The 13117-nt window shown below is 45.2% G+C and overlaps 1 protein-coding gene across 2 annotated transcripts in view; it reads right to left on the bottom strand.

Annotated features, from left to right (window-relative positions):
- LOC118358314 (T-cell immunomodulatory protein-like) overlaps positions 1-13117 on the bottom strand; it is a 132722-nt gene that overhangs the window by 89939 nt on the left and 29666 nt on the right. For both annotated transcript variants that reach the window (XM_035735977.1, XM_035735987.1), the window contains exon 9: positions 8199-8293. In XM_035735977.1, the coding sequence (XP_035591870.1) occupies positions 8199-8293 (95 nt within the window). The remainder of the gene's footprint in view (positions 1-8198; positions 8294-13117) is intronic.

Genomic DNA, 13117 nt, shown 5'->3' with positions numbered 1-13117 from the left:
GTCCATCTTTCAGGTACCCACAAGCGAACATGGCAACAAAATAAAAGACATGTTCTGGTCTTCAAGGTAAAGACCACTTCTTCGGATCGGGCCCATTTAAAAAAGGCACATCACATGCTCTCGTCTGTACCATGACTGACAGAGGAGCAAAGGAGAGGAGTGGAGATGTGACGGTGGAGATGAGAGGAATTGTACATTTTTGCTGCAGGTGTTTGGAGGGGAGAGATCTAGGTCCGGTTTGATCCGACGGGATGTTCTAAAAACACACATAAGGTATTCATTCTCCTTGCGTCTCATGATCCTCACCGCTCCTGATTGGGTTGATCAGCCTGAGTAGAACGCAGAGGATCAACCCATAGCTTAATCAAGCAAGAACCAGAAAAGGCGAGGCAATCAGTGTCATCCTAGACAACCAGCCTCTCAGTAATTAACTGACTCCGTTAGGGAATTTCCATTTATTTAAAAAATGTTGTTGCTACTATTAATATTATTATTTCTTCTTGGTCATTAGGGGAAACACACCAACCATGTATTTGCCTTTGTTGTGCCACTCAAGCAAAAACATAGTAATGTCCCCACAAACAGAAACTTTTCCCATACACAGCATTAACAGCAGTTTGGGATGTTTCGAACTCATTTACTGACTAAAATCTGAAAATATTGTTTATATCAGGCAGTGAGTCACTACCAGAAACATCACAACGACTCAAACGGGTGTGTTCTTCTGAACACCAGGCCGACTAGACATCCTCAATCAAGGCCAACACGCAAAGAGGAGCAAGAGACAGACACCACCTTGTAAGAGGTGTGGGTAAAGTAAACATTCCAAAGTAAAATAGGACCCGCAACACATCGAGTGCATGTTGATGGCATCAGCATTATTATTATACAGCAGGTGCAGTGTGTGGAAGAGGAGATCATGCATGATTACCCAGGTAATATGAGTGGTAGTCAGCGAGGCCTGCATTAATAGACTCATAAGGTCACAAAACCTTGAGATAATTTGAAGGGCAAGCAGAGAAGCGAAGCACATTTTAATAATGAGGTGAGCATGAAGCCTAACATACAACAACAGTATGTTATTGAAATGAAGTTGTTAAACACTACTTATGTGTGTGTAATCATTCAGAGGAGACCAATTTTTTCGATTTTTATAGGAGTGCCCTTAAACAACTCACTTAAATTCTGAAATTCATTGGATCAAAAGGTCAATGGATTATACATATATCACTGGAAGAGGTGACAGTGCAGGGACATAAATACCAGATCTTATTAAATCGGAAAAATATGGTGTTTTCTCCTCCAATGTAATTCAAAATGTTTGATGGTGAGAGCGAAGCGACAGGCATAACAAATGTAATTTTATCAATCCCAGAGAAATCTCAGCGCACAACACACACACACTTCTCGTCGTCACATTGTTTACTAAACCGAAAAAAGGCTAGTGTTAGCAGTTTCGAACTCCTATCGATTCACCACTGCGGGAACAACGGCTCATTAGGCCAAGAAAATAAAATTTCAGAAGCCACGGGGAACGAAAGACGAGGTGCCATTATATCAAGAGAACACAGGCGTCGCCGCGGACAACATGGTAAAAACATATTTCTAATGAACTCCCTGCTTTATGATCCGCAGTGGAAAACTATAACACTCATCACTGCAAAGCCCATTCCAGTTCATTCACAAGAGTGCATATAGCGCGCAGCTGTTTTGTTCTTTCAATTCCCATGGAAAGCAGACTATTATTATAATTTATACCACATTATTGTTGAATAGTCATTTCTGATTTGCCAAAGGGGAATTTTATAGTTGGCATTAAAACCAGATATGGGACAGTTGGAAAAACGTAGCTAGCTGGGATTAATTTGTTTTTGCAGCATCTGATGACCTAACGTGGTGAGTGATCCGTCAATGAGTACGGTGCCCACAATAATGCAATAGTTCGATTAAAACGTTTACATGCTTTGCCAAAATAACAATTTCCCTAATAATCCTGTTTACATCTGAAATCAGACTACCTGATGGCACTCTGATAAACGTCAATGAAAATAAACGCTCTACCATAGTGACCATGTTATTTTTGGTAAGCATATCTGTTCCTGAGTTTGAATGTGGTAAGTACTTCTATGACGTAAAACATTGGTCACATTCCAAAAAAAGACACCCTAGCCCCTCAGCCCTCAAATTATGTGGACACTTCCAATGACGTCTCACGAGTATTCACTTACAGGGCAAGGGGTGAAGGAGGAAGGAATGATTTTTAAATGGAACGCCCTGCCCGGAAATTCGTCACTCCTTCATCCTGCGACGATTGTGTTTTCTGCCACGTGTAGCTTCTGTGCACTTAATATGTGCTTCAGTCAATTATGGTTGCATGTCTACCTATAATAACTATATAATTATTAATATAAACCTACTGTATGATAGCTAGCAAATGAATTAACTAACTAACGTTCGCCTGGAACTTATGAAGGAAAATGTTTTATTTACACAATTTCCTAAAGCTAACCAAACAAAAACATCATTACTTTTATGAGAGGTGTTTGTGCCATCATGTGCATTAGTAGCACAATTTCTAACCTTTTTACTTACACATGTATGTTGATTTATCCATATTGACGTTGAGGTTTTAAGTTTCGGTTGACTTTTCTCATCGGATGTACAATAATCACGAATTGAATTCTGGGGGGGCGTTTCAAACTCCATCAAAAACGAGGGCCGAGGGGCTTATGTTGCGAAATTCCCTTGTTTGGACGGACGTTCAAGATGATGACCTGGATTCCCCAAAATGCATAAGGGTAAGTGGACGGGGGTGTTTTTTTCCCCAATCAGTTTGAAACGCAGCCATTCATTTGTTCCGAACTCACTTCACTCGCACTAAAGAGGTTTACTCGGCTGGTGATAGCACATGTGCAGATCAAATACGCCAATTAAGGTTACATGTCCTAATAATGACTGCTCAGAAAACTAGTTGTTTTAATCGGCTTATGCTGACTTCTAGTTTGATCTTAAACCGATTTAAGATAAACAGAGTAAGGTGTTTACATGACTATTGCATCAACTGCCAACTGTCATCAGTTTAATATCAAATTATTACTGTGCATGTAAATGTCCTCAATGCTGCAGTCATCGTGTAAAATGTCACTGCTGTCAAATCCTCCCACATTTTTCTACACTGAACAAACCTATAAACGCAACATGTAAAGTGTTGGTCCCATGTTAAATGAGCTGAAATAAAAGATCCCAGACATTCTCCATACGCACAAAAAGCTAATTTCTCTCAGATTTTGTGAATACATTTGTTATATCCCTGTTAGTAAGCATTTCTCCTTTGCCACAATAATCCATGTTCAACAGTATTTCTGTCTGTAATAAAGCCATTTTGTGGGGAAAACTCATTCTGATTGGCTGGGCCTGGCTCCCAGTGGGTGTGCCTGGTTCCCCAGTGGGTGGGGCCTATGCCCTTCAAGGCCCATCCATGGCTGTACCCCTGCCCAGTCATGTGAAGTCCATAGATTAGGGCCTAATGAATTTATTTCAAATGACTGATTTCCTCATACAAACTGTACCTCAGTAAAATCTTTGAAATTGTTGCATTTATATTTTTGTTCAGTATAGTTTCACGAGCTGTTTTCAGCAACTGGTATTGTTGAATTCAGTTGTTATATTGGTAGATTTGCTAGTACCAAACGATTTAGCTAGCTTTTCGGCCTAGTGTTTCATTTGCAATGTGATCTCCTGTATTGTAATGAACAGTGAGTAACTTTTCTTTGCCAGGTGAAATGGTGAATCATCAGCTCATTGTTATGGATGTATCCAAATAAATTCCACTAGAAAACATCTTATGCAAATGCAGCTACTCTGCTGTTTTTCTGGCTGCACTGTTTGACGTGACTGTGCTAGCTATAGTTGGCTAGCTAGCAAGCAAAGGGATAAGAACGTTGCCGGCCATCATGGCAACCGAATAAAAAGAACGAACGAACGACTGGATTACGTCTTTGGCAACGGACGAGCAACTAGGTCTGGTGGGATGGTAAAAAAAAAAAAGTATACATGTACTAATCAAAATGAAAATATAAATAAAAACATGTCATTTCTATTCTATACCAGAAATGTGTGCTTTAGTATTGTTTTCTATGGAATCTGTGGTACTGTATATGCGGGATAAAACCCCTCCACTCTGTATATTACCTTGGGAAAATTTACTCCACAGAGGGACTCAGCAAAATCATCGTCCATTCATTCCAAGGTAATGTATAGAAAGTCAGTGTTCATCCCTTACTTAAATTATGTAAATAATCTATGATGGACTTCTGTACATTTCTCTCCTGATCGAGTTAGAGATGCAGAGAATTTTAAAAGTCAGATTTGACAAGTTAACAATTGAGGCCAAGATAAAATTCCTTCTAACACAAATGTGAAAAAAGGTTACAGAATAGGGGAAATGCAAGAGGTGCTAATGAGTGAGGAAGAGCAAACGAAAAGAGAAAAAGAGTGTGTAATTCATTGCCCTGTGATGAATAACGAAACATTGGACAGGTGTCCATGAGAGCGAAAGAGTTCGAGGAGGCAGAGCTGGTGACAGACTACACCCACATGTCAGCATGTCACAAAGACAGAGGTTATCTGTGGATGTCACCTGGTGCTACCGTGCCCTGTGTCTGGCTGTCTCAGACTGATGGCCTGACTCTTTCACATTGGAAATTTGCCAGTGTATATTAAAGCGGTGGGGTGGAAAAAATGGCCATGTCCTGTTCCTACTCTCATATGCACCAAGTGATGTGGGCTTTGGCTGGGATTCAACTCAACTGTCTGTTCCCACTCATGTCGTGACTCTTCAGATGATTGACTGGCCATCCAAATGGATCAAGAAGACGTAGGCTACCTAACATTGTACATACTGTACACACACACACACACACACACACACACACACACACACACACACACACACACACACACACACACACACACACACACACACACACACACACACACACACTCGGCTCAGGAACATATATGATTTATCTTCCTCCCAAAAATAAATACAAAAGAATATCCGACCAGCTCCAGATACTGTCAAACCTAGGGACAAAGGTTTGGATATGCAGTACATGAAAATGAAATGAATAACAGTGTGGTGCTCTGGGCTGGGGAGGTGGAGCTGTACGGGCCAACCCATGTACCCCACTCTCTCTCCTCTGCACATTGGAATTCCTTGCACATCCCTAGGCGCTTACTCATGCCTCCTCAGACAACCTGCCGTTCCCCTCTCCATGTTTTATGGATGGGCTTTTCTCCCGGCACGCCGATTAAGGGACAATCAAATTCTAGGCCACCTCCCGGCCCACGGATCCCAGTCTCTGGAGGAAGGGCCGGCTATAGGTTCCATTAACATGTCTGGATCCTGTCGGAGCTGGGACACGTGACTCCTCCCCCGACCACGGACACAGAGGGCTGGTTGAAATTAAGCCCAATGGCTTGCGAAAGTATTCACCCCGTTTGCATTTTTCCTGTTTTGTTGCCTTACAACCTGGAATTAAAATACATTTTTGGGGGGTTTGTATCATTTGATTTACACAACATGCCTACCACTTTGAATATGCAAAATATTTTTTTTCTTGTGAAAAAAAAAAAGAAATAACACAACTTTACTTGAGCGTGCATAACTATTCACCCCCCTAAAGTCCATACTTTGTAGAGCCACCGTTTGCAGCAATTACAGCCACAAGTCTCTTGGGGTATGTCTCTATAAGCTTGGCACATCTAGCCACTGGGATTTCTGCCCATTTTTCAAGGCAAAACTGCTCCAGCTCCTTCAAGTTGGATGGGTTCCTCTGGTGTACAGCAATCTTTAAGTCATACCACAGATTCTCAACTGGATTGAGGCCTGGGCTTTGACTAGGCCATTCCAAGACATTTAAATCTTTCCCCTTAAACCACTTGAGTGTTGCTTTAGCAGTATGCTTAGGGTCATTGTCCTGCTGGAAGGTGAACCTCAGACCCTGTCTCAAATCTCTGGAAGACTGAAACAGGTTTCCCTCAAGAATTTCCCTATATTTAGTGCCATCCATCATTCCTTCAATTCTGACCAGTTTCCTAGTCCCTGCCGATGGAAAAACATCCCCACAGCATGATGCTACTACCACCATGCTTCACTGTGGGGATGTGGATCCTCGTGGTAATGATGTGTTGGGTGTGCGCCAGACATGGCCAAAAAGCTCAATTTTAGTCTCATCTGATCAGAGTACCTTCTTCCAAATGTTTGGGGAGTCTCCCACATGCCTTTTTGCAAACACCAAACATATTTGCTTATTTTTTTTCCTTTAAGCAATGGCTTTTTTTCTGGCCACTCTTCTGTAAAGCCCAGCTCTGTGGAGTGTATGGCTTAAATTGGTCCTATGGACACACTCCAATCTCCGCTGTGGAGCTTTGCAGCTCCTTCCGGGTTATCTTTGGTCTCTTTGTTGCCTCTCTGATTAATGCCCTCCTTGCCTGGTCTGTGAGTTTTGGTGGGCGACACTCTCTTGGCAGGTTTGTTGTGTTGCCATATTCTTTCAATTTTCTTATGAATTTAATGGTGCTCCGTGGGCTGTTCAAAGTGTTTAATTTTTTTATAACCCAACCCCGATCTGTACTTCTCCACAACTTTGTCCCTGACCTGTTTGGAGAGTTCCTTGGTCTTCATGGTGCTGCTTGGTGGTGCCGCTTGCTTAGTGGTGTTGGGGCCTTTCAGAACATGTGTGTATATATACACTGAGATCATGTGACAGATCATGTGACACTTAATTAGATTGCACACAGGTGGGATTTATTTAACTATGACTTCTGAAGGTAATTGGTTCCACCAGATCTTATTTAGGGGCTTCATAGCAAAGGAGGTGAATACATATGCACGCACCACTTGTACTTTTTAGATTTTAATTTTTAGATTTTTTTTTAAACAAGTAATTTTTTTCATTTCACTTCACCAATTTGGGCTATTTTGTGTATGTCCATTACATGAAGTCCAAATAAGATGTCCAAATAAAATGTAACAAAATAGGAAAAAACGCCAAGGGGGATGAATACTTTTGAAAGGCACTGTACACTCAAAAGAGAGAAACTAATACTTCATGGATATGGGGTGGATTGGTATAGGTTCTGGATTGATATGGTAGGTAGATGTATGGAGTTCCACCTAATAGGAGAAAATAGCCTATCCCTTCTCATGCAGCAATTCAATGAGACCCAGTGTGCTGTGCTCATATTCAGAGGGCGTGTACACATGCTGTGTGAGTGAATATAATGGACAGCCTCTGTAAACAGTCTAATGAGTGTGAAGCTACATGTTTACGCTGTCAATGAGCAGCGGATTAGCGTGATAGGAAAAACACACCGCGAGATCAAATGGCCTCAATCAGTGTGGGAGGGGAAAGCGGGGGGAGCCATGTTCCTGCACACACAGACACCTCTCTACAGAAGCATACACACCTGCAGGAACGTACCGGAACGCGTACCTACACAGACAAAAGATCCCAGACACTGATTGAACAGAGCATCTCCTCCTACCAAGCTTCTAATCCAATCATGTCTCGTAGCCTGAGGTCAGAGGGAACTACACAGGCTAGCTGAGAGAAAACGAGCAGGAACTCAGTGGTGAGAGGAAAGAGAGAGAGAGAGAGAGATACAGTTTTGAGCGAGTAAAGGTAGAAGTAATGAGCTAGAGGATTGCTAATGGAATCAACTATGGAAAACTTTTCCATTCTCCTCATTTCTTCACAGCGAAGAACTGCACAGTATGACAACCAAACAAAAGCCAACATATGTTCTGCCATCTTTCTCCTTTCCTTCTCCCTCAGTCTCCCCCTGCTCAAATCATAATTGTCTGTGACAGGCACACAAAAGCAGACGTTTGTGGGGGAAAATGTGAAAGCCGTGCTGACTGTTATCTTCTCTGCAAGACTCTCATTAGTCTCGGAGTGGCTATGAACCCATTTTCTCTATTGTTGTCCTGCCACTTATGAGTATGTGCTGTCGATCTCCTGGATGAGGGGGGTGGTCACTGGGGAGAGTGGTTCTGAAACTAAGAGATGGGGGTGATGCAGGTATTGGCTGTGTCACTCAGCAGCTCTTCTAAAGGACCCCTGGTGTTTTCAACACGCCCAAGATGCTCATGTCTGAAAGAAGATTCAGGATTCAATGGAGGAGTACTGTACCTCAGGTTCCCCGGGCTTAGAAAGGTAGATGGCACTCCTGTGGCATGCATCGTCCAGACACACTGGAAGAAGGTGGTCCTGGAACCCATCTCCATCTGGAAGAAAAAAGAGAAAGACATGCATAAAACAAGGAGCAACAAAAAGTAGGATGATGGGGAAAAACTGAAATGAACAGAGACAGAACAACGGAGGGAGGAGTAAAAACATTTCATCAGAGCATTGAGGAAAGAGAGAGAGAGATAGGGAGGGAGAGGGATGAGAGATGGGAGTGAGGTAAAAGGTGAATGATAGAGACTAAAACAGTTTCACAAATCGGAGCGAGCTTGTCAAGTCTTTTCTGTGTTATCATCCACTGATGTTCACTGTCAGACTAGTAGGATGGCACTGGCTCCCACTGATGAAGCACATTATTATTCCGACAGAGTGGGAGAAGGAAAAGACACAGAGAGATAGGAGGAGGAGAAGAAAGAGAGAGGGAAACCGCAGTGCCTGGTGAAGCTCTGATGCAGGGTGACAACCCCATTGGCATTCATAGGATACAACACAGGACCGATAACAATGTAAATCAGAGGCCGGGCCTGCAGAGAAACCCAGAGATTACACACTCTCCACACTTCCTGTATTCCCCTGGCCCAGGGAACCAGCCCGCAGCCAGACACATTACAACACCCCAGTCTGTAATCTGATCTGGACCCTGTCATGCAACCAGACTTGGGAAGGAGGCTCTCTCTGTGTGTCAATGTGAGAAGTTGGACACATTTTATTTGTGTGTGTGTTGGTGCGCGCTGATTAAAGAGAAAACAATGTACAAGGTGTTATCCTCGAGGACGACCATGAAGTATTTCAGACTTCCTCACGACAATGCAAAAGCTAAGAATAACGTGTGTCACTAGTTTGCCTCTCCAACACTGCTCTCAGAAAAAAAGAGGCAGAGAAGATGAAGTGTACCTCGATAACGTCAGAGAAATATCACACCAGAGATGACCAAAATAATAAATACTGCCTGGGAGAGAGGGGGGGGACCATCACAAATACCTCATTCATATTTCAAAAGCATTACCTGAGAAGACTCTCTGCACATGGACCCCTGTAGTTCTACCACAGAGCTGTCACTGTTAAGACACTGACGGAGGAAAAAAGTCGTCACCTCGGAAGTACGCTCGTCACGTCATCGACGTAATACCTCTACCTGCATTAGCAGTCAACTCCTCCGGTGGTCCTGAGCTGTGCAGTCTCCATCAATGACTTACGCATCGGGCGCTGTCGCTTTGAGAAATGCAATTACGGTTACGATAAGGCGGACGGGAATGTTTTGTCTGGCGTATGTTGTGCACGCATTAAGACTACGGTGGCGTGGCTACAGTGTGACGGAAGCGCTGCACCAGCGGATGCAGCCGTTAAACTGTGGTTTACGTCAGACATTCTCGTGGAGTCATTCTAATGCGTGTGTCAAACTCATTCCACGGAGGACAGAGCGTCTGCGGGTTTTCCCTTAAACCTTCTACTTGATTGCTGAATTAAGGTCAATCATTAGTAAGGAACTCCCTTCACCTGGTTGTCTAGGTCTTAACTGAAAGGAGAAAAAAACAACTAAAATCTGTAGGCCCTCCATGGAATGAGTTTGACACGCCTGACTAAAGAGTCTTTGGAAGAAAGGCTAACCTTAGTTGGTAACACTGAAAAATCACAATGAATGTACAATGGAAACAGCCCATCATTACATTATCACCATTTGAAAGCGTCTAGATTCATTTTATGGATGAATTGTTGATGTAGTGAATAAGGCGATAGAGATGGTGTGTGTTGGAGAAGAGGTTTAGGAGGAAGGTCTCTCCTGTATCCGCCATCTATCTCTGAGGTGTATGTGGAAATTGAAAGCTTGGAGTGTGATCAGAATAACTCCCACTCCGATATCAAGCAGACGCGTCACGCTCTTCGCTTTCCTATCTCCCTCTCTCTCAGCTCCATCTGCCTCTCTCTATTCCTCCCTCTCCCAGCTCCATCTCTCTATTCCTCCATCTCCCTCTATTCCTCCCTCTCCCAGCTCCATCTCCCTATTCCTCCCTCTCCCAGCTCCATCTCCCTATTCCTTCCTCTCCCAGCTCCCTCTCTCTATTCCTCCCTCTCTCTATTCCTCCATCTCCCTATTCCTCCCTCTCCATCTCCCTATTCCTCCCTCTCCCAGCTCCATCTCTATTCCTCCCTCTCCCAGCTCCATCTCCCTATTCCTCCCTCTCCCAGCTCCATCTCCCTATTCCTCCCTCTCCCAGCTCCATCTCTATTCCTCCCTCTCCCAGCTCCATTCCTCCCTCCCCCAGCTCCATCTCCCTATTCCTCCCTCTCCCAGCTCCATCTCCCTATTCCTCCCTCTCCATCTCCCTATTCCTCCCTCTCCATCTCCCTATTCCCCCCTCTCCCAGCTCCATCTCCCTATTCCTCCCTCTCCCAGCTCCATCTCCCTATTCCTCCCTCTCCCAGCTCCATCTCTATTCCTCCCTCTCCCAGCTCCATTCCTCCCTCTCCCAGCTCCATCTCCCTATTCCTCCCTCTCCCAGCTCCATCTCCCTATTCCTCCCTCTCCATCTCCCTATTCCTCCCTCTCCATCTCCCTATTCCTCCCTCTCCATCTCCCAGCTCCATCTCCCTATTCCTCGCTCTCCATCTCCCTATTCCCCCTCTCCCAGCTCCATCTCTATTCCTCCCTCTCCCAGCTCCATCTCCCTATTCCTCCCTCTCCCAGCTTCATCTCCCTATTCCTCCCTCTCCCAGCTCCATCTCTATTCCTCCCTCTCCCAGCTCCATCTCTATTCCTCCCTCTCCCAGCTCCATCTCCCTATTCCTCCCTCTCCCAGCTCCATCTCCCTATTCCTCCCAGCTCCATCTCCCTATTCCTCCCTCTCCATCTCCCTATTCCCACCCTCTCCTAGCTCCATCTCTATTCCTCCCTCTCCCAGCTCCATCTCCCTATTCCTCCCTCTCCCAGCTCCATCTCTATTCCTCCCTCTCCCAGCTCCATCTCTATTCCTCCCTCTCCCAGCTCCATCTCTATTCCTCCCTCTCCCAGCTCCATCTCCCTATTCCTCCCTCTCCCTATTCCCCCTCTCCTAGCTCCATCTCTATTCCTCCCTCTCACAGCTCCATCTCCCTATTCCTCCCTCTCCCAGCTCCATCTCTATTCCTCCCTCTCCCAGCTCCATCTCTATTCCTCCCTCTCCCAGCTCCATCTCTATTCCTCCCTCTCCCAGCTCCATCTCTATTCCTCCCTCTCCCAGCTCCATCTCTATTCCTCCCTCTCCCAGCTCCATCTCTATTCCTCCCTCACCCAGCTCCATCTCTATTCCTCCCTCTCCCATCTCCATTTCCCCCCCTCCATCTCCCCATTCCTCCCTCTCCCAGCTCCATCTCTATTCCTCCATCTCCCAGCTCCATCTCTATTCCTCCATCTCCCAGCTCCATCTCCATTTCCCCCCTCCATCTCCCCATTCCTCCCTCTCCCAGCTCCATCTCTATTCCTCCATCTCTATTCCTCCCTCTCCCAGCTCCATCTCTATTCCTCCCTCTCCCAGCTCCATCTCTATTCCTCCCTCTCCCAGCTCAATTCCTCCCTCTCCCAGCTCCATCTCTATTCCTCCCTCTCCCAGCTCCATCTCTATTCCTCCCTCTCCCAGCTTCATCTCTATTCCTCCCTCTCCCAGCTTCATCTCTATTCCTCCCTCTCCCAGCTCCATCTCCATATTCCTCCCTCTCCCAGCTCAATTCCTCCCTCTCCCAGCTCCATCTCTATTCCTCCCTCTCCCAGCTCCATCTCTATTCCTCCCTCTCCCAGCTCAATTCCTCCCTCTCCCAGCTCCATCTCTATTCCTCCCTCTCCCAGCTTCATCTCTATTCCTCCCTCTCCCAGCTCCATCTCCATATTCCTCCCTCTCCCAGCTCAATTCCTCCCTCTCCCAGCTCCATCTCTATTCCTCCCTCTCCCAGCTCCATCTCTATTCCTCCCTCTCCCAGCTCCATCTCCATTCCCCCCCCCCTCTCCCAGCTCCATCTCCATTCCCCCCCCTCTCCCAGCTCCATCTCCCCCTGTCTGTGTTCTATCTGCACACATCCAGCTTTTCTGTGCTGCTTTTTCCTTTCTTTTTCTCGCACATTGAAATAATTTTAGTCTTTGAAGCGCCCAGTCTCCTTCTCGTTCATTCCTCTCCCGGAGGTCATATCCCCCCCCCATCTCCACAGAACAGGTGCTCTGAATCCAATATTTGTCTTTTAATTAGATGCTGATATTCAAAATCGGCACCAAAAGCTCTGTCGACTCCGGGAACAAAAGTGAAATCAAGGATAACGTGCTTTGAAGATCAGTGCAATTAAGCTCTTTAAACCCGTTGCAGGTGTTACAGGCGTGTGCTGGCTTATGCCCCGGTTCTCCTGCCTGCCTGGCATGATGCAGTGACAAGGGCCAAGAGAAAGCAAGCGCAGAAAAATATGGAAAATATAATGAATTCCGAGGGGTTAATAGAAGGCAACGAGAGAGGCAACACGGAGTAATTGGGAGCTCCAAAATCAGAGCCAAACATTCAACACTCATTGAGTTTCATACTATGAATGGTCAGTCCGTCTTCATTCATTCGTCATCCATTCCATTTAAACGGCATCACCTACACATGTGCACAGCTGATCAAAACAGTGACGCGTCACATAAAACAAACGGGGGCAAAAGCATTGACGCGTTCCTCCGATTCCCGTCGGTCCTGATTAACCTCCAGAGCCTGAAAGTTTAACAGCGTTGACAAGATATACCCCTCTGAATCTTTAAGGAAAGTCTTTGAGCATCCTCCTCTTAACCTTCCCTAACCATGGTAACAGCTTGAAGTGACATTTCCATAGTGATAAAGTGAAAAGATGATTAAAGAAGAAAAAGTTTGCTC

This window comes from Oncorhynchus keta, chromosome 2 (assembly GCF_023373465.1).
Source record: "Oncorhynchus keta strain PuntledgeMale-10-30-2019 chromosome 2, Oket_V2, whole genome shotgun sequence".
In the NCBI taxonomy this organism is placed as follows: Eukaryota; Metazoa; Chordata; class Actinopteri; order Salmoniformes; family Salmonidae; genus Oncorhynchus; species Oncorhynchus keta.
The sequence above is the reverse complement of the archived record's forward strand: the minus strand, read 5'-3'. Positions and strand labels throughout refer to the sequence as shown.